The sequence below is a fragment of the Crinia signifera genome, chromosome 12 (genome assembly GCF_055691185.1).
Source record: "Crinia signifera chromosome 12, ASM5569118v1, whole genome shotgun sequence".
Lineage (NCBI taxonomy): Eukaryota > Metazoa > Chordata > Amphibia > Anura > Myobatrachidae > Crinia > Crinia signifera.
This window is the reverse complement of record NC_139228.1, coordinates 83458547-83484524: the sequence shown is the minus strand read 5'-3', so window position 1 is coordinate 83484524 and position 25978 is coordinate 83458547. Positions and strand designations below refer to the sequence as shown.

Here is a 25978-nt window from a genome sequence, read left to right as displayed (position 1 = left end):
GTCCAAATACCAGCAAAAGTCAAAAAGGTAAATACCAGGACTGACGCGTTTCACTGTGTCAAACGGCTTTATCCACTCTAGACTTCATACATCTCATGCAGAACCAATATAGCACTTACTGTCTCCCTGTCATGGCAGCATTTCAGTATGTTCTTTACAAACGGTTCGCTGATAATCCCGGTTCCCTAGAACAGTGGTTACCAACCCTGGTCCTCAAATACCCCCCAACAGTGCACGTTTTCCAGGTCACCCAGCAGGTGCACTCATTATTCAGGCACATTTGAAAAGATCCACAGGTGGAGCTAATTAAGTCACTTGTGATTCTGTGTGGAGACCTGGAAAACGTGCACTGTTGGGGGTACTTGAGGACCAGGGTTGGGAACCACTGCCCTAGAACAAAGCATATTTGCTGGTGGAATCCATAAAGCTTTATCTTTCAAGCAGAGGTGGGAATTCATCCCAGTTGCCTGGAGGCATGTTAAAATTTGGTGCTCCCCCTCTCTACTTAAAAAAAAGGTGTAAAAATAGCTGTTGGGGCATAGTAACAATATTCAGCTGTCTGCAGCATGAATCAGCGCTCACCGGCGGGTGCCATCTCATAGCCCAGCAGCAGTGGAGGGTGCACAGTTGCTTGCTGCAGCACAGGCTGAGCAGAACCAGGCAGGAATTGTCCTGTCCACTATTGCAGGTGTCAGCAGGGCTCCAGGGCCAGAACCAATTAACTCAAAGCTCTATTGTAAGGCTACGGTCACACTTGGACCCCACTGTGAACCAGCAGGTGCCCCTTTAGGGCTTGGAGCCCAGAGGAAGTAGTCTCCATTGCCTCTAGGAGTTATGCCCCTGCCCTCAACAGTAGTAGTGAAAATACATCAAGTAATACCACTTTCAGATGTTACCCAGCATGCTGCTTATACCACGGCTATCGATAAACAGCTGTAGGTGGTGTTTCCCCGTTCACAAGCCACTGTAGTGGTTGCTGCAGCTGCACAGGAGATCTCGCACATGCCCAGTAAGGTCAGCCAGGAGGAGGAGAGAGACGGCTCAGTGAGTTCTGACAGGGATCACCGGTTGGGGGAAGGGCGGTGTTTCATTCTAATGCCGGCAGATAAGATGGTCATACATCTAGGTGCTACTTCTTCATACATCTAGGTGCTACTTCTTCATCAAGAAACGATGCAGGATGAGATAGCGCCACAATAGCACATTTACCCCAGAAAAGCAAAAATTTCCAGGTCAAGCATTTTCACCAACAAATGGATCCGGTAATTTCCCAATCAACACTGGTATTTCTTATACATGAACATATCAATCCGGGTCGCAATTTTCGGGATAAAAAAAAAAAGATCCGGAAATAACTGAGTCCGAGCGATTTACTGTCCTTTGTGAAAGGGGAATTACAGGAAAGTCAAAAAAAAAAAAACCCAACCCAGACAATATATTTTACAATGTACTCAGAGACCTCCTATTATGCCATGGATCTTTATTATGAAACACACATTTAGAACATATATATATATATATATTTGTTACAAATAAAAGCATTAGCAGGAGAACACAATGGATCCACATTGGGATCAATTCAACAGGTCACTTATGGTAGCTCGGAATTCTTCCATAGGAATCATTTTGGATCGTAGGCCACAGAGCGTACACACTGGGCGATAATGAACAATGTCGGTCAGAAGGCCCAAAATGAGCAATATCGCTCATTACATCGCCCAGTGTGTCTGGGGATTTACCCCCCCTGCAGCCTAGTTCCAGCATTCCATTCGGATTCCGACCATTGGGATTGGACAAGACTTTGGCAGCATCCCCATATAACTACATCCCTGTCGACTGTGGAACTATTCCCGTTGCATGTGCAGCACATTCAATGAAATCCTACACAAAAGCCATCAAACATAAACCATCCCATGTCGGCAGGTGTAAACTGTGGAGAGGACTGAAACTCTACACAACCGTAATTATCCATACACTAAAATAGTCAGAGTCTTACAGATCTAACCATCCCGTTTATACAGCACATGGATTGCCAAGCCCACATCAATCCTGTTCACATATCCAGCCATTTCTGGGTTTCTTGAAGAGATGATCGGAACTGCTGTAGGTCACTCTGGAAAGCCTGCTGCTCCTCCAGGAACTGGTTCCGGCTCTCCTGGGCCTCCTGCCACTTCTCTCTGACACACTGACGGGAGAATGACAGGACGTCAGTCACACAGTAGCAGAGTTTTTTAAATGTATTGAAATGGACATTACATCATGCCTAAGTCTCCGCCTCCTGGTGCAAACTGTTCTTGCATTATAAAGCTCAAGAGGCCAGCCAAAGGTGAATCAAGTTACATGGAACGAGCCACCAGCTCGTAGTAGGTAATGAGTAGACAGTCTCACTTGTGACAGGTGATAAATACACCATTAGGGACTTGTAATTCAAGAAATCTTGTATATGTTCTGAAACGCACCTGTGGCCTTGTCTAGTGTTCATTCTAGCACCCGCAATCTTTGAGAACCCATGCAGTTCCTGTTCCCTGCCTGGGGTGACGCTGTCTGCTGTGGTGTTTCTAGCAAAGGTCTGGTTTGCATATCAGTGCTGATATACAGACCACACTGTGCTAGAAGCACTACAGCGACACCCCAGGTAGGGAACAGGAACTGCATGGGTTTTCAAAGATGGCAGGAGCTAGAATGAACACTAGCCTTGTCTATGTGGGCAAGACCACTCAATGCTTAAAAACGAGATTATCCAAGCATGTTTATAACATTAAAAAAGTATTGGATAGCCACACTATCTGCTCACGTCAAATCCTCAGTATGTTAAGTCCTTTTGGGGTATACAACAAATAAATCCATATTGGCGATGGTATCATTTCGATGTGCGCCTTGCAAAAGCTGAAATGACGTGGATCCCTAAATTAAAACCTGTAGTACCCACAGGGTTAAATAGTGAATTAGAGATTAAGTGGTTCTTATAGGAAATATGAAATAATGTTTTTTTCCTATTGACGTCTAACAAATGCACTTTTCTCTAAGTTTGTCCAACTTTCTCACCACAGGAAGACATTACTGAAGTGGGGTAGCAATCAGATCCTTACGTATGCTGGCCATTATCCTTTAAATTCCTTGTCCCCTTTATGAGTAGGCAGTGGACCTCTTATAGGGCATTTACTATCTTGGGGCTCCGTGTAATTGATTGGTGGGCACGAATAATGTCTTCCTGTGGTGAGAAAGTTGGTCACGGTATCTTACAGTATGGGGGCTTGATCACTATCAGTGATGTATGCAGTATTGTCATTGAGCCTGGACTTTGGCAGGGGATGCTACTTAGTATCAATGATCCTGTGGCTTGGTCCATGGAGCTTGTTACCAGCACTATTAACCAGCTAGTCTAAAGTTTTGATCCCTGTTTTTGATCATAAGGTCATTGGCTGTGTGTATATACTGCACCACCACTATATTCTTTCCTAAACCATCGGGTCTGTGCTATATTTATTTTTGGGTAGTGATGTGAACATTTTCCCTCATTTTGCCAAATTGCTGATAATATATATATATATATTTTTTTTGGTACTCTTTACCTATCACGGCGCCCATCGCGGGCATCGCGGGTACATTTATGTCTGGCCGCGACGCGACCGACGCGATGCCCGCGATTTCCCATTGAAACCCATGTTAAACATGGAAATCGCGTCGGTCGCGTCGCGGCCGGCCATAAATGTACCCGCGACGCGATGCACCAGATTTCCCATAGCAATCAATGTTAAATGGCCCGACCGACGCGATTTTACTGTTAAATGCCTCAATGGACCCGATGTGGCCATAGGAAACAATGTTAAATGGGCCACAGAGGCCAAATAGGCAACCTTGACTGGGAAATGGCCCCCCCAATTGTTACCGCCACCCCACGATCAACGTGAACCCGAAGCGTGGCGAGCGCAGCGAGCCCGCGAGGGGCGGCGGTACGCGTCCTCCGACCTTTTCATACCCCCACTATCCAAGTCGGCGTGGAGTTGAGAATAGAATAGTGTGGCGAGCGCAGCGAGCCACCGAGCCCGAAGCGTGGCGAACGCAGCGAGCCCCGCGAGGGGACGCGGATACCTTCACAGCTATACGCGTCCCCTCGCGGGCTTCACAGGTGTCCATGGCGACGCGGACACCTGTGAAGCCCGCGAAGGGACGCGTTTACCTGTGAAGGTATCCGCGTCCCCTCGCCACACTATTCTATTCTCAACTCCACGCCGACGTGGATAGTGGGGGTATGAAAAGGTCGGAGGACGCGTACCGCCGCCCCTCGCGGGCTCGCTGCGCTCGCCACGCTTCGGGTTCACGTTGATCGTGGGGTGGCGTAAACAATTGGGGGGGCCATTTCAGAGTTCAGGGTAAGTATTTGGGCTCTAAGGCCCATTTAACATTGTTTCCTATGCTAAAATCGGGTCCATTCCGCCATTTAACATGAAAATCGTGTCCATCGGGCCTTTTAACATTGATTCCTATGGCAAATCGTGGGCATCGCGTCGCGGCCATCGTGTGCACATTTATGGCCGGCCGCGACGCGACCGACGCGATGTCCATGTTTAACATGGTTTTCAATGGGATATCGTGGACATCGCGTCGGTCGCGATTTTTTACCTCACGATGCCCACGATCAAGATCGTGGGCGCCGTGCTAGGTAAAGAGTACCTTTTTTTTAATTCAATTTGTATTGGAATCTTTTTTGGTACCATAAATTGTACTTATATTATGAGTGAATTTTTTTACAAACAAATGAATTTTGCCATATTTGGATCCCAATGGATTTGCCCCCATAAAGAAAAAAAAAAAAAAAGGACATTATACCACACTTTATATGGACATTTAAGATGACTGACTGTCAGGATCCCCACTGTCCGGCACCCCCTTTTAAACACTGTATCCCTCACCCATTTGTGTTTTAGGTTTTCACCTTCTTTTAATATGTGAGTGTGTTAAATAAATTGTTTGTGTATTTTGATTTGCAAAACCAGTTTTTGCTCTATATCCCCCTTTATAGAGCTCCCTCTAGGGTACAAGGAGGAGACTACATCTTTGAGAGGAAGACATATGATTGATATGCGCATTTACGTTGACCTTTGTGTGTGGAATGTAAAAAAATTAAATACCTTGCTCATTCCCTACAGCAGGGGTTCCCCATATATTTCTAATCACGGCACCCCTAGGCCCCCCAAAAAATATATAAAATGAAGTAGATTGAGTTTGTATGTGCTTCTTAGGATCAGTTATGTGGTAAGGGGCAGGATTTGGTTCTGATTGTAGACATTTTATGATTGGCAGCCACCAGCACTGGTTTTGTCCAGTAATAATTGATCATAAATAATTTGAATTGGTCCTGGATGACCAACCTGAGGCACCCCTGCAAGTGTAGGCGCACAGTTTGGGAACCACTGCCCTATAGTATTGCACTATGTCTCCTTTTGTTTGAGCTTTTTCAGAGAAAAGACTCCAACTTTCCTGTACTTTGTATTTAAGGACGTTAATGCTCAACATCAATATTGTGTGAGTTGGTTCATGTTATATAAAACATCGCCAGTGGGTGTCGCCATTTCTCTGTTCTTAACATATTCTGGATTCCTTGGACATAAAACACAAGAACCTGTCCTACATACCTGCACAAGACTTCTGTGTGTCACGGTTACCTGGTTACAGCGTTCCAGTTCTTCTAACAGATTTTCTGTGAAGACCTTGGACAGAGAAGCAGTGACATTTTCAGATACAGTAAAACTAACCTTTGTTAGTATTGTGCACATATCCTACTATTAGCCACAACCAGTGTGGTGTGGTGACCACTAATCCAGGAGACATCAAGCGGCATATTGTGCACATATCCTACTATTAGCCACAACCAGTGTGGTGTGGTGACCACTAATCCAGGAGACATCAAGCGGCATATTGTGCACATATCCTACTATTAGCCACCACCAGTGTGGTGTGGTGACCACTAATCCAGGAGACATCAAGCGGCATATTGTGCACATATCCTACTATTAGCCACCACCAGTGTGGTGTGGTGACCACTAATCCAGGAGACATCAAGCGGCAGATGGAAAGTCAATACAACAAATCCACTTCTCTTCTAAAGCGATTGCAGGGAAAGGAGTCAGTCTGGTTCCTGAAGCAGAGTCTGATCTACAGCAAAGACTTTGATCCAGTGGTTCCCAAAGGCAATCTACAAGGCACCCAACACTCCAGGGTTTAAGGATATCCATGCTTAGGCACAGATGACTTAATTAGTATCTTCGTCATTTTGATCATACCACCTGTGCACACATTTGGGAACCACTGCCTTGATCTATGACCATGTGCCCAGAAGTAGAACATTAAGGTTTACCCTACTCTGACGAGCCAAAATGTGAACTGATGCCACCTATCTGTGTTACTTTGTGATTAAATGTACAATAAATAAAGCTTCATTAAAAAAAAAAAAATTGCATCTGTCAGTGTATAAGACAATATGGGGACATTTACTAAGATGGGAGGTCTGTTTCAGATGGGATGTTGCTATGGGCAACCAATCTTAGTAAATTTACCCCTATACCTCCAAAAACATAGAGCACACCTCTGTGCAGACAAAGCCTGATGTCTCCTCACCTTGGTCTCTTGCCTCATTTTGCTGGTCTCCTCCGCAGCAGCAATAATACAGTCACCGGACACTGAAAGACAAGTCCGTACATAATCATGCAGCATCTCTTATATATTTAGCCAAATCTGTCACTCATCCCCTGTGTGTATAACATTCCCGCCCAGCGGTATACACAAACCCGCCCCCCCCTAGGGAAAAGACCAATGTTATACACACCAACACCCCCTTGACATCACCTCCCTCCAACCCAGCCAGGTCTACATTACACGACCACCATCGTGTAGGAGAGTGGCACCCCCACTGCGATTCATGGACCCCCACAACCCCCCCTACCGCAATTCGCGGACCACCCCGACTCCACCCCCCCCCTTCCCGTGATCACGCGCCCCCTCTCCCTTGATTCACGGCAAACCCCCCCCCGCGCGATTCATGGCGCACGGACCCCCGCAACCCCCACCCCCGATTCACGGAACCCCCTTCCACAATTCACACCCCCCCCCCCCCGCAATTTGCGGATCCCCCTAACCCCCTTCCCGCAATCCCCCCACCCCCCAGCAGTCCCCCACATTTCACAAACTGCCGTGAGAATAAAGGATCCTGTACCGCCAACAAGCAGTACCGGCCCAGGTTCCCCCACTGCCAGAAGTGTCCCCACGGTCCTCTGCGCCAGCGCCACAACTTTTATCAATGTCTTGCCCACATACCACTATTATACAGCCTCCTGCTCTCATACACCCCCTTACTCCCTCCCAGTGCGAGGAGACGCTCACCCACTGCCGGGAGCTGCATACTGTCCCCCACCCTCCTCCAGTTCTAGGGATGACCATCAATGATTTTAAATAATCAATGGTTTATGGCTGATGTTGAATACTTTTGCCATCGATGTGGGAGGACCAGATGGTTTCCCTACATCGATGGCAAAGGAGAACTGACCAAGTTTCACATTTTTTTTTAAAGGTGCCGGGACACGGAGTATAGCCCCGCCTCCCCACACCCGGAAGTCCCACCATCAAGTTCTGATTGACCCACGGCCTATTCAGTCAGATATAATGGATGACCGTCAATAGCTACAACAAATCGATGGTTATCCAAGTAATATTTTACAACTATCGATGGCAGGGTGCAAAATCGCCATCAATGCCAACCATCGATGGCGTCTGCACCAATGGCCATCCCTACTCTGCAACAGCCAAAAACCTTTACTACCCCTCATGCCCACACACCCCTATCACTGCCCTGCCTCCTGTTCTCCTGCCCCATAACTTCCGCCAGTGGGGACCCATTCACCCTGTGTTGCCCACATTCCCCTATCATGCCTCATAGCCCAGCCTCCTGCTCACATGTATCCTAACTCCCACCCAGTAGGAGGAGACACTGACTAAGGGCCACCGTCCTGTACTCCTGTGCTGCCACTCTGGACCCTCACCCACTGGCAGAAGCTGCAGTGTCCCCCACCCTCCTCTTTAGTCCCCCTTATGTCCACACACCCCTATCACTACCCAGCTTACTGCTCTCCAGAACCGTAACTTCCAATACTGGGGAGTCGCTGATGCTGTGTTGCCCACATACCCCTATCATGCCTCATAGCCCAGCCTCCTGCTCTCATGCACCCTAACTCCCACCCAGTAGGAGGAGACACTGACTAAGGGCCACCGTCCTGTACTCCTGTGCTGCCACTCTGGACCCTCACCCACTGGCAGAAGCTGCACAGTGTCTCCCACCCTCCTCTTTAGTCCCCCTTATGCCCACACATCCCTATCACTACCCAGCCTCCTGTTTTCCTGTGTCGTGACCTCTGCCAGTGGGGAGCCACTGACTCAGAAACACCCTACTATACTATTGCACCAACACATACACACACACACACGTCACTGTACCATCCACACTATCAATGTACATCTTACGCTGGTGTGAAGAGTGCCCGTATATCTATCTATCTGCTGGAGCTTTTAGATTACATTGAAGGAAATATATATTAGTGAAGGAAAGACTTCTATAAAAAGCAGTTTGTTGCATTATGTAATACTAGGTAAAAGCACGTGAAAATTACGACATCACTAGGTCGACAGTCATAATGTCAACAAGCATTAGGGCGACAAATGAAAAAAGGTCAAACATGGCTTTGGGTCGACACAACTCAAAGTGTCGACGTGGGATTTATGAGCCGACGTGCCTACAGGTGGTATTTCATACCCTACGATCTACTAGGGGTTGGAGGAAGAATAGATCAGTGTGCCGATCGCAGAGAGGCCCCGTGCCCAAACAATGGCGAGTGCAGCGACCCATGGGAGGGGACGCGGTGTACTTTTTCTGTGTCCACAGTATCGACATTCGAGACAAAAATGTGAAAAATCCATGTCGACCTTTTCACTGTCGACCCAATGACCCTGTCGACTTTAGTTTGGGCGATCCAAAAACCTATACCCAAAACGACGGCTTCTGCAATGCACTTTCACTTTGAGCTGTGACAGTTTATTTCCCACAAACTCTCCCTCCCACCCCCAGTCCCTATCTGCTCCTACCTCCAATCAGGCAGTAGTCTCAGCACTCAGATAAAGCATATACCACAGACAGTATATAAAGAGAGCAGCTATAAGGAATAGAACATTTGTTTCCCCTTTGAGGTCGTACGGCCGTAGATTAGCTCGGTCTTTTCATACTACAGACGTTCTATGGCTTCATCCGATTACCTGGGTCAATGTTCCGATGCTCTAAAATGATGAGATTTCGATCCACGCGCCGCTTCAGTTCTTCGATCTCTTCTGTCGCTGCGTCCCGTTGTCGGATCATCTCTTCTACCGTATTCTGTAGAGCAAAGCATTGATACAAGTATTTAATCTGGAGCCCAATAAAAAATACAAGTTATATTTTATACCTTTAACACTTGGTATTTTGTGTTCTCCAAAGATCACAGTAATCTTTTGGGGTTTCAAAGGAACGGATGTACATATTTGTTGTAAGCGGCATGGGGATATACCATGCCTCCGGAGGACCAGATGGATTCTGGGAGTGCTAGTAAATCTGGTTTTTAAATTAAGAGATTGCCTCATCTTCCGTTCTATGCTGTCCAGCAGAAGGTTCCTGCATCTCCATAGTGGGGGGGGGGGGGGGAGAGATTGCAATCTGGCACAGGCACGTCCAAGTTTGTGATCTGCTTTCTGACCTGTTCTGTATGGCCTAGGCAGGACTACAGCTTAAGTTTTGTGAACGGATGGCCAATCGCCGACCAACTGTACAGACTGCCCTCATCATCATCGATACTAACAATCCGATGGCATCCTTGATGTGCATGTTGATGAACTCAGGGCTGAATTAAAAAAAAAAAAAAAAAAAAAAATCTATCTATCTCTATAGCGGGAGTAAGCGGCACTCAGACGGAGCCTGCGAGCTCCGAAACGTTTTGTTTCCTGCACATGGAATAAATATTCCTATTTGGATTTCACCATTTACCACTGACTCTGAGTGCCGCTTACTCCCGCTATATATCTCTGTAGGACGCTCACCCTCTGGCTAGAGGGCACCGGAGCAAGTCACCTGTTGGCATTTCCCCAGTCCTGAGTGCCGGCCTCCTCGTTATGTATGTATGTATGTATGTATGTATGTATGTATGTATGTATGTATGTATGTATGTATGTATGTATGTATGTATGTGTATATATATATATATATATATATATATATATATATATATATATTTCTTTTTTTAGCTAAAGGTTTTGTGCATGGCAGTGGGGTAGTGCTGCAGCTTCACCTATCTGCCAATGTGACAATGATTAATGATGCTGAGTATTGGGAGCCGAGGCACACTGACTACACAAGTGTGCAGTGCATTACTGAGAGTTGACTAAGTCCCATGAGATTATGCACAAGAGGTCAGAAGCTGAGCAGCTTGTGCTGAGCTCTGCTTGGTGAAGCTCATCATATGCTTCTCAGGCCCATGGAGGACAGCAGCAGCTCCTACAGAGTAAGGTACAGAGGGACAAATACAGGCTTTTCATGTGGTGAAATACATGTATGTATATATATATATATATATATATATATATATATATATATATATATATATATATATATATATATATATATATATATATATATATATATATATATATATATACATACACATACATATACACATACATACATACATATCCAGAAAAGAGGGCACTCGGGGACTCCAACTTGGTGAAAACAGTGGACTGGTTTATTAAGCAGTCATAAGTGTCGTCAACGTTTCGGGGTTGCCCCCGTCGTCAGGACAGTAACACTGTTACTGTCCTGACGAGCAGCCCTCTGACGAAGTCCTCGTGACGAAACGCGTAGGGGCGTGGCCTGGCGTCGGTCTGAACTCCATGGTTGATGTGAGAGTGGTGAGAGCACCCGTTTGCCAATTCGATCGCTGTCGGAGACAGCCCCATTCATGCTGTAATTCACCCACGGTTGTGCCTAACCGTCAATTGTGGTACGTGACACCAATTCAAATGTACCTGTTGAATTTTATATTTTTGTGATTGAAATAAAAAGATAAAGCACTATTTGGAGCGCTCCTCTTTCCTCTCCTAGAATATCCTATACCTGAGAATCCAGGTGCCCGCAAGGGTAATTAAGAGGGAGCTGCCGGTCTCATATTCGACCTGAAGTACTGGAAATTCTCTTCTCCTGAAAAGGACTGATTTAAATCCCATTGAAAGGATCAGGACTTGCGCGCTAATTGGACTGTTTTGTGAGATAGATATATAGATATCCTTTCTTCCTATACAAAGATTTTTTAAATACAAGCGTATTAAAACACGATACTTGATATTACTGTTACTTTTTAATTAAAATGAAAAAAAAAAAAAAATAATAATTTCTTCTAGTATGATTATTGTGGGGCCTCAGGCAGGGTCGGCGCCACCACTAGGCAGCTTTAGGCATTTGCCTACCAGCACTGGCCACTGGAGGGCAGCACTGAGTAGCAAGAATAAAGCCGGCTTTTGTGAGGAGCAGGAAAGCAGCCGCCCACCTATTAACCATCCCAGCCAGCTCGGGGCACAATCTTCAGTGAAAAGTAAGCTCTCCCCCACACTTCCAGCCCCCACACTTCCAGGAGAATATCAGCGGTGTCTGCGGGTAGCACAAGCAGAGCGGTATACCGGCGGTAGTGGCCGCAGACAGAAATCCCCCCCCCCCCCCATAGAAGGTCATGGCCAGCGATGGCCATGGGTAGCGCCACCCACCCAGGGGAGGCTTGGCCGGCATTACAGGAAATCTGTCCAGCTTCCAGAGAAGGCTGCCAGATTCTGTGAGGGCTGATTTAAACTGAGTTTAGGCGAGAACACTGGGGTGAACTGGCGCCAAAAGCCAGGGGGATGGACTGCAGGCAAGCGTCACCTCCCCCTTACTGGTCCTCCCCCACTGGTATAATGAGCCTGTAACAAATGGAGACCAAGCCCTTGTCTAATAGAGACTAGTCTCCTGCCTGCGTTCCGTACCCTGGTGGTATAGTGGAGTCCCTCCTATTGTGGGCAGTGTCCACGCCAGCGACTGTGGGACGCCTCCCTATCCCACAGTGAGCACACTTACCCTCCCCAATCTCCAGCCACGCTGTCCTGGACGCACTGCTCCTGGCTGTGCTAACGCCGGAGAGTGCTTCCATCCACTCTATGAAGGAGACACCTAGAGGCGGGGCAATGTCCTGAGACATCAGAGAGGTACGTCATTGACTTCAAGTCAAATGTAGATGAGCCCCAAAGCAGTCAGTAAGATCTTCGGTGAGTGCACACAATATTTTTCCGTGTGGGTCTTTGTGTAAGGCGCCATAACCACGTCTCCTTCATATAGGCCGCAGATCCCAGCCATACGGCCTTGTGTGTCTTAACATTTCATTTACTTACCTCAACTATGAAGCGGATTAGCACCGCAAAAACAGCGCGATTTATACCGTGGCGCACAAGGGTTCCGCAAATTGTGTGAAGAGCTCTATAGCATGGGGAGTTTTTTATTATTATGTAATGTTTTAATTAATTTTAATTTTGTTAATTAGATATGGCATTTAGGAAAATATGACTGCATTGGTCACATGACAGGATTCCCGTTTACCGATATGCCGTGCTCTTCCCTTAGCGAGACCTTGGGGGGTCCTACAATGATAATACGAAGCTAACTAGGATGAAAACAATGAAACCCATTGCCTATATGCCCCCTTCACGTAGACTACACCTTACTGGTACAGAATATGGACGGATGGGCATTGCCACAGAAATTCCAACATGCCATAGAAGGCAATGGGCAGTATTCAATGAGGATAATTCGTCCTGTTTCACAGTGAATTTGTGCTATTTTCGCGTTGGAAGGTGATTTTTTGGGTCAGAAAGTGAATCACCCTATTCAACGTGCACTTCTCGCCGTCTTTCTAAGTGATTTTCGCCGTGTCTCGCCATGTAGCAAAATCACAATCTTTTCATGGAGAAGTGGAAAATGAACTTTTAAAATAAAGTCGTCGTACTACATTTGGTGTCAAAAAAGCAGGAATTTTATTCTGTGAAGGGGCATGCTATTTTTATTGAGCAGTGCATATTTGGTCCCCTGCTGGCTCTCCCGGGGGCACATACGTTCTGGGGCAGGCAGGCAGACTTCCATTTCCCTGCCTGCCACTGTCCTCCGGCTCCCTGCGGCGGACACTCGCCGTCAGGGGCAGCGAGCCCCTGCCTCATTGAATAGAGCAGGGGGACAGCGAGGCTCCAGAGCAGGGGGACAGCGAGGCTCCAGAGCAGGGGGACAGCGAGGCTCCAGAGCAGGGGGACAGCGAGGCTCCAGAGCAGGGGGACAGCGAGGCTCCAGAGCAGGGGGACAGCGAGGCTCCAGAGCAGGGGGACAGCGAGGCTCCAGAGCAGGGGGACAGCGAGGCTCCAGAGCAGGGGGACAGCGAGGCTCCAGAGCAGGGGGACAGCGAGGCTCCAGAGCAGGGGGACAGCGAGGCTCCAGAGCAGGGGGACAGCGAGGCTCCAGAGCAGGGGGACAGCGAGGCTCCAGAGCAGGGGGACAGCGAGGCTCCAGAGCAGGGGGACAGCGAGGCTCCAGAGCAGGGGGACAGCGAGGCTCCAGAGCAGGGGGACAGCGCAGCGAATCCTAAACAGGATTCGCTGCACGACGCGATTCTGTACATTGAATACTGCCCAATGTCTCCATGTCAGATGTTCCTTAAGGCACCCTATCTGTCCAATACATCCATTGCTCAGCACAGATGGTTAAATCAAAGTGACTGAGGTAGTAAGTCATCTGTGACCAAATATTGTTATACTTAAAACTTGGACATGTGCATTGAGGACCACATTTGGGGAAAATGTACGGGTTAAGAAAAATGTGCAGGCAGTACTTTTTGTGCTACATCGCATCGCATCACTTTTGTAGTACATGCGATGCGATGTCCATTATGTGACAATTAACTTTAAAAAAAAAAAAAAAAGAGGCTAAAATCGCATCACACTCACACAGTACAGTACATCGCATCCCCTACAAGTGCCAAAAATCGCACGTCACTGAAGTACAAAACGCACAGCACAGAAAAATCGCAACGTGTATGGGCACCTTAAGACAGCTCTGTAGTGGAGACTTTTGAATAGTGAAATGACAAGTTACTCACCTGTACACTGACCAAATCGCTGCGTAAACTGTTATTTGCTGCCTCCAATAACTGGTTCCTGTCCCTCAGTTCACTTTCTACTTTATACCGGTTACCTGGACTGCACAAGAGGGGGAAAAAAAACTTAACACATGAATGTATATAAACAAACACACAAAGACAACACAAATATGCTGACTAATAAATCCCTAGGCATACAAAACAAATAGCTCTAGTTATGATTTTTCCCTCTCCTGGACTTTTATGTTGGACAGTGATTTAAGGGACGAATTAGGGGCGGGCGCTCACGTCATGTGACGTCAGCTGCCCACCCCAAGCAGGCCTGCGTTTGCAGGACTACACACAGCGTTTCTTCAGGCGCGCCCACCGTTTCCATTCGCTCAGGTGGTTTGCACATGGCCAGGCCTCCACCATCGGAGACGGTAGCTGAATTCGGATCTGGTGTGGCTTTGTCCCCGAGCTGTAAAGTAGGACTGGACAGAATTCTAGCGACCCCACAGAATTCCAGAATGATGATGTACATGCCAATAAATTATTTCATTTAACCAGACAAATGACTGGAAATGTTAAAATGGCTTCCAAAGAGATCGGCGGGTGTTCTATCCGTCCAGCAGAGTTGACGCAGACGTTATAAAAGCACCTCTAAGCCTCATTTACCGCATGTAATATGTTACACACATGTATACGTGTCACGCCATATGGCTAGTCAGATTGTGTGACGTGTACAAGGGTTAATCAGAACCAAACTACCTGGCCTTGTCCATAATGACTTTTTTTGCCGACAGGTGGTATTTCATACCCTACCATCCACTATCCCTTTCCGTGTCAACCTAATGACTCATACCCAGCAGAAGGGAGAGCTACCACAACCACATCTGAATCAGGCTCATAGTGAGGTTATTAATAAATGGTTTGCAATGAAGAACTTCAGCGCCTGTGCCGGACTCTTCCTGGTCTCAAGCCTATCAAATACCTTTGGGATGAATTGGAATACAGACAGTAATGCTCGTGGCTGAACGTGCCCCCATCGCCACAGACATGTTCTAGCATCTCGGCTTCTCAGGGGAGAGGCGGCTGCTCCACAGGGGACTGGGGGAAATGTGATGCTCAGCAAGCATGCATGGGAAATTCACCTACACCCACATATGGGGGGGGGGGGGGGGGGGGGTGAGGACATGTTCTAGCATCTCGGTTTCTCAGAGGAGTGGCGGCTGCTCCACAGGGACTGGGGGAAATGTGATGCCCAGCAAGCATGCATGGGAAATTCACCTACACCCACATATGGGTAATGTTTTGTAGTAAGGCACTGTTACCCACCCATATGGGGGGGGGGGGGGGAGCATGCGTGGCATGTTTGGCAGGAGGGCACTGATACTCACCCACGCACTGGAGGGATGGTTTTCTTAGGCAGGAGAGCTTTTTTTCTGTACATACAAACAAATGAAGTGTTATATAATATACATATAACGCAGCCGCTGCTTCTTACAGCAGAACAAATTATATATATATATATGAGAGTATACAGCAGCAGAACAAGCAGCTTACACACGAAGCAATAGACGTCATCATTAATGTTTCATTGCTATTCAATACGGAGTTTCCCAACCAACCAAGGACATATAATGGCAGCTTTACCTCTCCAATACTAAATGCTTATTATGAATACTTTAATAAACTATTAACAAGCTTATTCATCACAGCCAATGGGTCCGTTACACATGTGGATGTCCCCTGCGTACAGTCCCAACACCCTATATTATCCCACACTGGAGACGACTATTCCAACCGTTTCCAGAGCTGGGGATCAGGTTCTGGCACGGCCTCAGATGGTATTAGGCCACCAGGCATCACTGCTTCTACAGATTGTGGAGAGGGGACCATTCTAGTGCCTCGGGCACCCCGACCCTACCCGCCCGCGCACTTTCCGCACACATTTAAACCAGAAATACCAATAGTGCCACAGAACGACACAACCAGGTAGTAACAGTTTATGCGCTCTATTGAGTTGGCATCGGAATATTCCCACACAACATCATTCTACCTCCCTTCTTAACACTGCCTATGATGGGACATGCCCTCTATAAATGTAACTGTACACAAGCAGACACAGAATGAGTGACTTACCCATTACCTGCAGCCTTAAACACAGCACAATCAGGAGCACTAGAGGAGAACGCGATGTTCGGATCCCTACTAAAGAGCGGAAGTACGGGCTTCGGAGGACAAGGCTTCTTGGCACAAGGAACAGAATGGTCTAGAAGAAACATTGTCCTATTACATAATGCAGCATTTGTCCACACCTGTAAAAACTAAAAAATTATTTAAATACACAAAACGGGTTGGTCAATGGCTGCCGCAAACAGAGGTCGGATCCCGTGGCAGTCCATGGCATAGCATACGATACATCTTGTGCAAAAGAAGCGCATACAGGTTGAGTATCCCGTAACCGAATATCCAAAAACCATGGTTTTTCAGAATATTTCAGGGGTTTTTTTTGTTCACAACCCCCCCCCCCCCCCCCGCCCCTTTTTTGTTACTTATCACGTCCTCGGGCATCCACGGCGGGCTTCAGGATCCTCTTCAGCAGCATCACCGGTCCCAGGGGTGCACCGCCGCGCCTGCAAGCTCGCGCAATGCATCCATGGGACCGCTGAAGAGGATCTGAAGCCCGCTGGGGGACCATCGGAGCACCACCAGGGGACCAAGTAAGTATGTTAAAAAATAAAAACCTGAAAAATCCCTTATCCGAAATGCTCTTGGTCACGGGCATTTCGGATAAGGGATAATCAACCTGTATATTGTATGCTATCCCCAAATACATATGTTACCAATGCAGGAAATATCCGGAGAATGAAACCGTCTCATCAGGTAATGTGTCTACAACTGCAATAGAAACGATCTCCAGAAGATAGCAGAAAGCTGAGGTCCCTCCAATACTATCAGCTTTCTTCCAGCCTCCAGTGCAATTTCTGACCAGCGTCCATTGTTTTCCATCCTGAAGGGGAAACTTACGCCCTAACCCGAACGGAGGTCCTGCACAAGCTAGGGAGTGCTAGCCCACGAAAAAAAACCTACCGCGGGCCATTTGGATATATTGCACATTCAACAACATTGACGTCAATTGCTGGCTCTAATCTCTTTTTCAATAAGGAGACACCATATGAACGGATCCATTGAATACAGGACTCTGAATGCGGTACTGTATTGACTGGTTTAAGCCAATTAGGTACTTGTGTATTTCCAAGGCGCCCTATTTGCATATGTACAGCACCGTAGGAAAATCGCATCGCAAGCGTTTTTTTTGCGTGCGTTGCGATCACATCCGATGCGATTTTCCTATGTTATCAATTCACTGCTCTCTGGCCGTGGGCGGTGCGATCGCATGCGAGCCACCGAGCCTGAAGCATGGCGAGCGCAGCGAGCCCCGCAAGGGGGCGCGGATCATGTTACATGTATTCCGCGTCCACTCGCCACGCTTCGTGCTCAGTGGCTCGCTGCGCTCACCACACTATATAATATCAACTCCATGCCGACGTGGATAGTGGGGGTATGAAAAGGCCGGGAGGACGCGCTCCGCTGCGCTCGCCACGCTTTGGGGTGGCGTGGATAGTGGGGGGGTGCCTAAATCCCATTGCATCTCATACAAGTGTATAGTAAAGTAAATGGCATCGCCCCATAAAATTGCATTGCCCGGGGCCAGAGAGCAGTAAATTACATAAGAAAATCGCATTGCACGCAAAAAAACGCATGCGATTTTGTTACGCAGAATCGCCCACTAAGCAAATTGCTAATACACAAGTACCGCAAATTATTCCCTCGGTCATGTTGCTGACTTCTTTTAATTATGTTATGTCATGTTTGATTGTTATAAGTTTTTAATAAATGCTACTGTACTTTACACCCAATTGGCACTATATCATTTAATTCAGCCCAAATGTCAATGTATCATTTTTAATTTATCTCTATTGCACAGCGCAGTGTACCCCCCTTGTTCCTTTTTTACATCTATAAGGGGCTGACTACCCCTTATTCACACTGCAGCTTGACAAGGCACCTCATATCTCTGCGCCCCCAACACCGGTTCATAACTCTGCCGTTCACCTATTGCCCCAGGAGCCTGGCAGCTCCCCGGTGGGGTATCACATGCGATACTTTAGTTCCATGAATTAAGGAGGGACAACACATTTTGGGGGATGATTCTGTTTGACTCCTTAAGCAACGAAAAATTTGCTGCTTAGTGGGCTTCTAACGCCGCCCGCCGAACATCACCGCCGCGTTACGAACATTAGCATGCAGCGCCTAAATCATTCAATGGCCACCATTCACCCTGTTCGCAACCAGTTTTGACCTCCCTAGACTTGTGGCGTCCGGGTCGAAGAATGGAGTGGGCGACCAACGTCACAAGATGCCTGCCTGCCGCCCCCGGGACGCAGGTGCCCGCCTGTGTTCGTATGGCGACGCCCTGTGTTTTTCCAGGGCGCATCCTCCTCTGCATATACGCAGTGCATAAACTTTGCTGACCGTTGCGAATTTGCAGGGACTAAAGCAACCAGAATGAGGGCCTTTGTCCACGCACAGTTCCAGGCAGAAATGGTCCAAATGGATCATGTTTCTAGGGCATTCCTGGCAACGCCTGACCTAAAATAAATAAATATCGGTACCCAAATGGTTGGTTTTCTAACAAAAAATAGGGCAGGGGCAGAGCTGAAGGCTTGTATACAGAGAGCATCTTGTACACTCCAGAATTAAAGTGTATGCAAGTACGGGCAATGCAGTCAGACTAAAACTGCAACAGAGGAAACAGAACTTGTTCTCACACGTAAGCAATGCTGAGCTGCAACAGATATTCAAGCTATGCAGAATGGTCCAGAAGTACGGATAGAGAGATAGAGATATATATATATATAGATAGAGATATATATATATATATATATAGATAGAGATATATATATATATATATATATAGATAGAGATATATATATATATCTATATATATATATATATATATATATATATATATATATATATAGATAGAGATATATATAGATATATATATATATATATATATATATATATATATATATATATATATATATATATATATATATATATATATATATATATATATATATATAGATATATATATATATAGATAGAGATAGAGATATATATATATATAGATATATATATATAGATAGAGATATATATATATATATAGATAGAGATATATATATATATATATATAGATAGAGATATATATATATATCTATATATATATATATATATATATATATATATATATATATAGATAGAGATATATATAGATATATATAGATATATATAGATATATATAGATATATATAGATATATATATATATATATATATATATATATATATAGATATATATATATATAGATAGAGATAGAGATATATATATATATATAGATATATATATATAGATAGAGATATATATATATATATAGATAGAGATATATATATATATATATATATATATATAGAGAGATAGAGATAGAGATAGATATATATATATAGATAGAGATAGATATATATATATATATATATATATAACCTCCAATATACTAGGCGTCACTCCAGGTCTTAGGTGAAAACGTGATGTTTATTAATCCTTCTAACGGTCAACGCCGTTTCGGGCAGTCGCCCTTCGTCAGGACCAGAAGAACACAAAATTCAACAGTGCAACAACAGTGTATGAAAGAAAATTGGACTTACATATAGGGGACCCGCTGTGTAGCGTCCTCCTCCGTCTGGGACGCCTGCTGACAACTTCCGGAAATCACCCGGAAGTGACCTATCCGTCCTGGCAGCGGAGGAGGCCACACTAGGGAAACAGTGCAAAATATGCCAGTACATTAGAATGCTGGTTCAAAGTGCAAAGTGCTTGATATAACAGTGGTTATTATGTCATAAAGTGCATATGCTGGTGTCATAATGATAAAAAAACACTTAATACAGAAACAGTTAAAAACACGACTGCCTGCTTTCCCTGTGCTTATTTCTAAACGGCCACAAGATGGCAGTATGTCGCAACATTATACCCAGCACTACTCGCTATAAGTGCTTGTTCAAATCTAATATTTTATGCAGGAAAGCTGGGTTTATCGCATCTGGGAATGTAACAGGACAAAATTTGCTGTATTCTTGTTGCACAACCTGCAGGATTGCATACATTAGTAATAATACATATAAACATATGAAAAAAGGACAAAAAATCTTTATACTAATGTTGTAGATATTTCTAATCTTCAGACGAAACCCACACACTTCCTTTCCCGTAAAGGGGGCTGCTACAGGTGCACAGGATGTGTAACCTGTAGCTATATGACTTCGGGTACCTCTTTCCGACATCCCCACACGGGTAAAGTATTTAACATCAAGCCAGTCCTGACATGTATGTCTAGGTACGTTGTATATTTATTGACATGCCCGTGTGGTTTGAACTACGTCGGAAAGACCATCTGCACAATAAAAGATCGCATGGCGAATCATAGGACTGCCATTCGTGCAGCCCTGGAGAAAGGCCATAGCGAGCAAACTGTTGCCAGACACTTCCTAGAGGCTCGACATGGGGTAGCCAACTTACGTTTTCAACTCATAGATCAGGCCCCGGAATCCCTAAGAGGGGGTGACAGAGGGAAAAACCTGTTGCAAATTGAGAGCAGGTGGATCCACACACTGGGTACCCTGAGACCAGGAGGCCTCAATGAGACCATGAATTTAGGTAGCTTTCTGTGATTGTAGCACCTATCCCTGGAGAGATTGGATGCGATATAGTGAGGGACCCACACACCAGCAGATTTCTTTATTGAGTAAATATGAGACAACATTAGTATAAAGATTTTTTGTCCTTTTTTCATATGTTTATATGTATTATTACTAATGTATGCAATCCTGCAGGTTGTGCAACAAGAATACAGCAAATTTTGTCCTGTTACATTCCCAGATGCGATAAACCCAGCTTTCCTGCATAAAATATTAGATTTGAACAAGCACTTATAGCGAGTAGTGCTGGGTATAATGTTGCGACATACTGCCATCTTGTGGCCGTTTAGAAATAAGCACAGGGAAAGCAGGCAGTCGTGTTTTTAACTGTTTCTGTATTAAGTGTTTTTTTATCATTATGACACCAGCATATGCACTTTATGACATAATAACCACTGTTATATCAAGCACTTTGCACTTTGAACCAGCATTCTAATGTACTGGCATATTTTGCACTGTTTCCCTAGTGTGGCCTCCTCCGCTGCCAGGACGGATAGGTCACTTCCGGGTGATTTCCGGAAGTTGTCAGCAGGCGTCCCAGACGGAGGAGGACGCTACACAGCGGGTCCCCTATATGTAAGTCCAATTTTCTTTCATACACTGTTGTTGCACTGTTGAATTTTGTGTTCTTCTGGTCCTGACGAAGGGCGACTGCCCGAAACGGCGTTGACCGTTAGAAGGATTAATAAACATCACGTTTTCACCTAAGACCTGGAGTGACGCCTAGTATATTGGAGGTTGCATTAGTAGCTGCAAGGCTACTTGGGAAGGCACCCGGGCACGAACACTAACTGAGCGAGGAGTGCCGGACACCCCACAAGTTTTGTATCACCCCTGGCGTTCTGATACAGCACGTTAAGGGAAGTCAAGGCACCTGCACGTGGATTACTAACAAGTGTTTTGGACTCGCAACCCTAGCTGCATTCTAACAGCGCAGCTAGTATTTCTGCACTGCTTATTTCCTGGAGGTAACATTCCAATTGGGGATTGTATATCACCATTTCCTCTGATCATCAGACAGGAGGTGTGGTGCTGGCAACCTCTAAGGTTCAGCGCGGCAGCAGCTGTGATTTAATTAACAAGGGGTTAATATGGATTCTGCAGCAGTGGAGCAGATGACCAAACTTTTCCTCTGTGATAATATGGACGCTTACAGCTATTCAGACAGTGACGCAAGCACAATCCTGCACTCCAATCCCATCTTTGATATGACGGATACCCTGACGGGGGAGGACACTATCAAGGAATTACTTAAGCTTAAAAAAAGGGAAATTGATTTCCTAATGCACTGCGTTACATTATCTGAATATCACCGCTCCAGATTAATACCAAGAGGTTTTAGGGTGCACAACACCCCAACAATTGGACGGTTCAGTGCACCTTTTTGTTCCAGGTGGATTAGCATTTTAAACAAATGCTCGATGGACCTCATGCTCCTTGTTATTGAGGAGTCGAACAGGGAGCTGGGGGCGGTTAAAGAAAAAATCACTGCTTTTGAAAGTGACCATGAAACATATTTAAAATCAGATCCTGCGAAAGAGCTGCTGACCAAACTGACCGAACAGGTGAACACATACCAGCAAGAGTTGATAAAATTCAAGAAAGAAAAGCTGGCGAAAGTTCGTGATGACTATACACACCATCGGGTGTATCGATGGCTGCAGGGCGGAGCTGTTCCACAGCGCAACACAAGAGCCCCTCGCAGAAATTGGCGCAATCAGGCATCATACAGTGCCCGAGATACTAGCACATCTGCTAGTGAGGGTGAACAACCCCAGCCACAAAGACAAGGGCGCCAAAGAGTACAGATCCCTTTAGCTGTGGGTACCAGAGCCAGAGATGCCGACACGATACGAAGCGATCGAGACGAGGTGGCCAGGGGGAAAGGGAGAGGAAGGCGTCAGCCAAGAAAGGGTCGTTAGATGTCGTGTTCAATCTTTCCAGTGCGGTATTAACCCCGGCAGAAAAATCGTTGTTGAATAAGGGGTTGAATTTTGTGCCAACTGTGGCACATAACGATTTTAAATGGAAGATCGATAATTACCGCCTGCAAAGAAAATTACGCCTACGTGAACACTTCGACAAAAATAAGACCCCACAATTGAATCCCTCCCCACAAGATAAGGTGTTGCAACAACTAAAACCTCCTAGCACCTTCGATCCATTGTCCAGCAACCCCTCACTTAAGACGTTTGCCCGCATATTAGAAAACAGCTGTCATGATGTCCCAAGTGCGTTTGCACAAAATTTAAGCAAAGAAGAGCATAAAGCACTCAAGAACCTAAGTGAAAGAACTGACATCATTGTTCGTTCGGCGGACAAAGGAGGGGCAGTGGTGGTGATGGATTTATCTTTCTATAAGGAAGAGTGTGAGCGCCTGCTGGCAGATGGACTGACCTATGAACTCTTGTCTGCTGATCCTACGGCACAACATTATCGAGAACTTGAGGCCATATTGGACAGTGCCATCACTAATCATCACGCTCCACCTGAGGCCAAAAAGAGCTTGCTAAGACAGCATCCGATCACGCCGGTATTTTATACCATACCGAAACTCCATAAGAATCCACAGAGGCCCCCTGGTAGACCCATCATCTCTGCCAGGGGTTCTCTGTGTGAACCAGTTGCGAGATATGTGGACTCGGTTCTGCAGAATTGTGTGCAGAACACGAGCACATATCTCAAGGATACCACCGCATTGTTAATCAAATTGCAAGAGCTGGGTGACATCCCCACCAGCACGTTGTTGGTGGGTATAGATGTAACCAGCCTTTATACATGCATTCCCCACCAGCAGGGACTGCGGGCGGTAGGAGAACTCATGGCGCACAGTACCCATTATAACGGTCCTAATCCAGACTTTATTTTACAACTTCTGGAATTCACCCTCACCCATAACATCTTCATTTATGACAAAAAATATTACAACCAAGTGTCAGGGTGTGCCATGGGTTCTCCGTCCGCTCCAGTATATGCGAATGCCTTTATGTATCAGGTCGAAAGTGAAATATTTCTTGGTAATGAATTGTTTAAACAGCATGCATTATTTTACTATAGATATATAGACGACCTGATCCTGCTGTGGTCAGGCCCTCAGGATGATCTGGTTAAGTTGCTAGAACAGCACAATGGTACCGATAGTCCGGTGAAATTGACCTACACAATTAGTCCCAACCAGTTAGATTTTTTGGATGTCCGCATCATAAAACAAGGGAATAAGATCAGTACCCAACTTTTTACAAAACCCACTGACCGCAACATGATGTTGCAATATCAAAGTTTCCATCCTCGGGCTACCACCGCCAGTTTACCCTACTCCCAGTTTATCCGGGTATGTAGGGTTAACAGTGACATGTCAGTAAGGGATATTCAGCTAGATGCCATGCTTAATAGATTCCTGGAAAGGGGTTATCCCTATGATTTACTTAGAGAGGCCAAATTAAAAGCCATTAACATCTCTAGACAGGAATTACTTAAAAGCAAACAACCGGACACCAATGTAAATAAGGGAACTTTCACTTGGGTCAAACACTTTTCAGATAAAAGCCCTGGAATTGTCAAAAAAGCTAAAAGTATGTGGCCCATTGTATCCACAGATCCCCACATTCCCAGTCTCAAAAACACGCGGCTTCAAACTGGTTTTGTAAGGGGTAGGAGCATTGGGGACCGTATAGTGAAGACAGATATTTCTAATCTTCAGACGAAACCCACACACTTCCTTTCCCGTAAAGGGGGCTGCTACAGGTGCACAGGATGTGTAACCTGTAGCTATATGACTTCGGGTACCTCTTTCCGACATCCCCACACGGGTAAAGTATTTAACATCAAGCCAGTCCTGACATGTATGTCTAGGTACGTTGTATATTTATTGACATGCCCGTGTGGTTTGAACTACGTCGGAAAGACCATCTGCACAATAAAAGATCGCATGGCGAATCATAGGACTGCCATTCGTGCAGCCCTGGAGAAAGGCCATAGCGAGCAAACTGTTGCCAGACACTTCCTAGAGGCTCGACATGGGGTAGCCAACTTACGTTTTCAACTCATAGATCAGGCCCCGGAATCCCTAAGAGGGGGTGACAGAGGGAAAAACCTGTTGCAAATTGAGAGCAGGTGGATCCACACACTGGGTACCCTGAGACCAGGAGGCCTCAATGAGACCATGAATTTAGGTAGCTTTCTGTGATTGTAGCACCTATCCCTGGAGAGATTGGATGCGATATAGTGAGGGACCCACACACCAGCAGATTTCTTTATTGAGTAAATATGAGACAACATTAGTATAAAGATTTTTTGTCCTTTTTTCATATGTTTATATGTATTATTACTAATGTATGCAATCCTGCAGGTTGTGCAACAAGAATACAGCAAATTTTGTCCTGTTACATTCCCAGATGCGATAAACCCAGCTTTCCTGCATAAAATATTAGATTTGAACAAGCACTTATAGCGAGTAGTGCTGGGTATAATGTTGCGACATACTGCCATCTTGTGGCCGTTTAGAAATAAGCACAGGGAAAGCAGGCAGTCGTGTTTTTAACTGTTTCTGTATTAAGTGTTTTTTTATCATTATGACACCAGCATATGCACTTTATGACATAATAACCACTGTTATATCAAGCACTTTGCACTTTGAACCAGCATTCTAATGTACTGGCATATTTTGCACTGTTTCCCTAGTGTGGCCTCCTCCGCTGCCAGGACGGATAGGTCACTTCCGGGTGATTTCCGGAAGTTGTCAGCAGGCGTCCCAGACGGAGGAGGACGCTACACAGCGGGTCCCCTATATGTAAGTCCAATTTTCTTTCATACACTGTTGTTGCACTGTTGAATTTTGTGTTCTTCTGGTCCTGACGAAGGGCGACTGCCCGAAACGGCGTTGACCGTTAGAAGGATTAATAAACATCACGTTTTCACCTAAGACCTGGAGTGACGCCTAGTA

The 25978-nt window shown here is 45.7% G+C and overlaps 1 protein-coding gene across 4 annotated transcripts in view; it reads right to left on the bottom strand.

The window, feature by feature from the left end:
* Positions 1-1463: 1463 nt before the first annotated feature.
* KNSTRN (kinetochore localized astrin (SPAG5) binding protein) overlaps positions 1464-25978 on the bottom strand; it is a 31683-nt gene continuing 7168 nt past the window's right edge. For 2 of the 4 annotated variants that reach the window (XM_083166910.1, XM_083166909.1), the window contains exons 3-9: positions 16359-16543; positions 15614-15658; positions 14235-14334; positions 9301-9415; positions 6619-6680; positions 5637-5711; positions 1464-2185 (exon numbers count right to left, since the gene is read on the bottom strand). In XM_083166910.1, the coding sequence (XP_083023036.1) occupies positions 2054-2185; positions 5637-5711; positions 6619-6680; positions 9301-9415; positions 14235-14334; positions 15614-15658; positions 16359-16543 (714 nt within the window). In that variant the 3' untranslated portion in view covers positions 1464-2053. The remainder of the gene's footprint in view (positions 2186-5636; positions 5712-6618; positions 6681-9300; positions 9416-14234; positions 14335-15613; positions 15659-16358; positions 16544-25978) is intronic. The other 2 variants (XM_083166911.1, XM_083166912.1) reach the window with 1 other exon arrangement.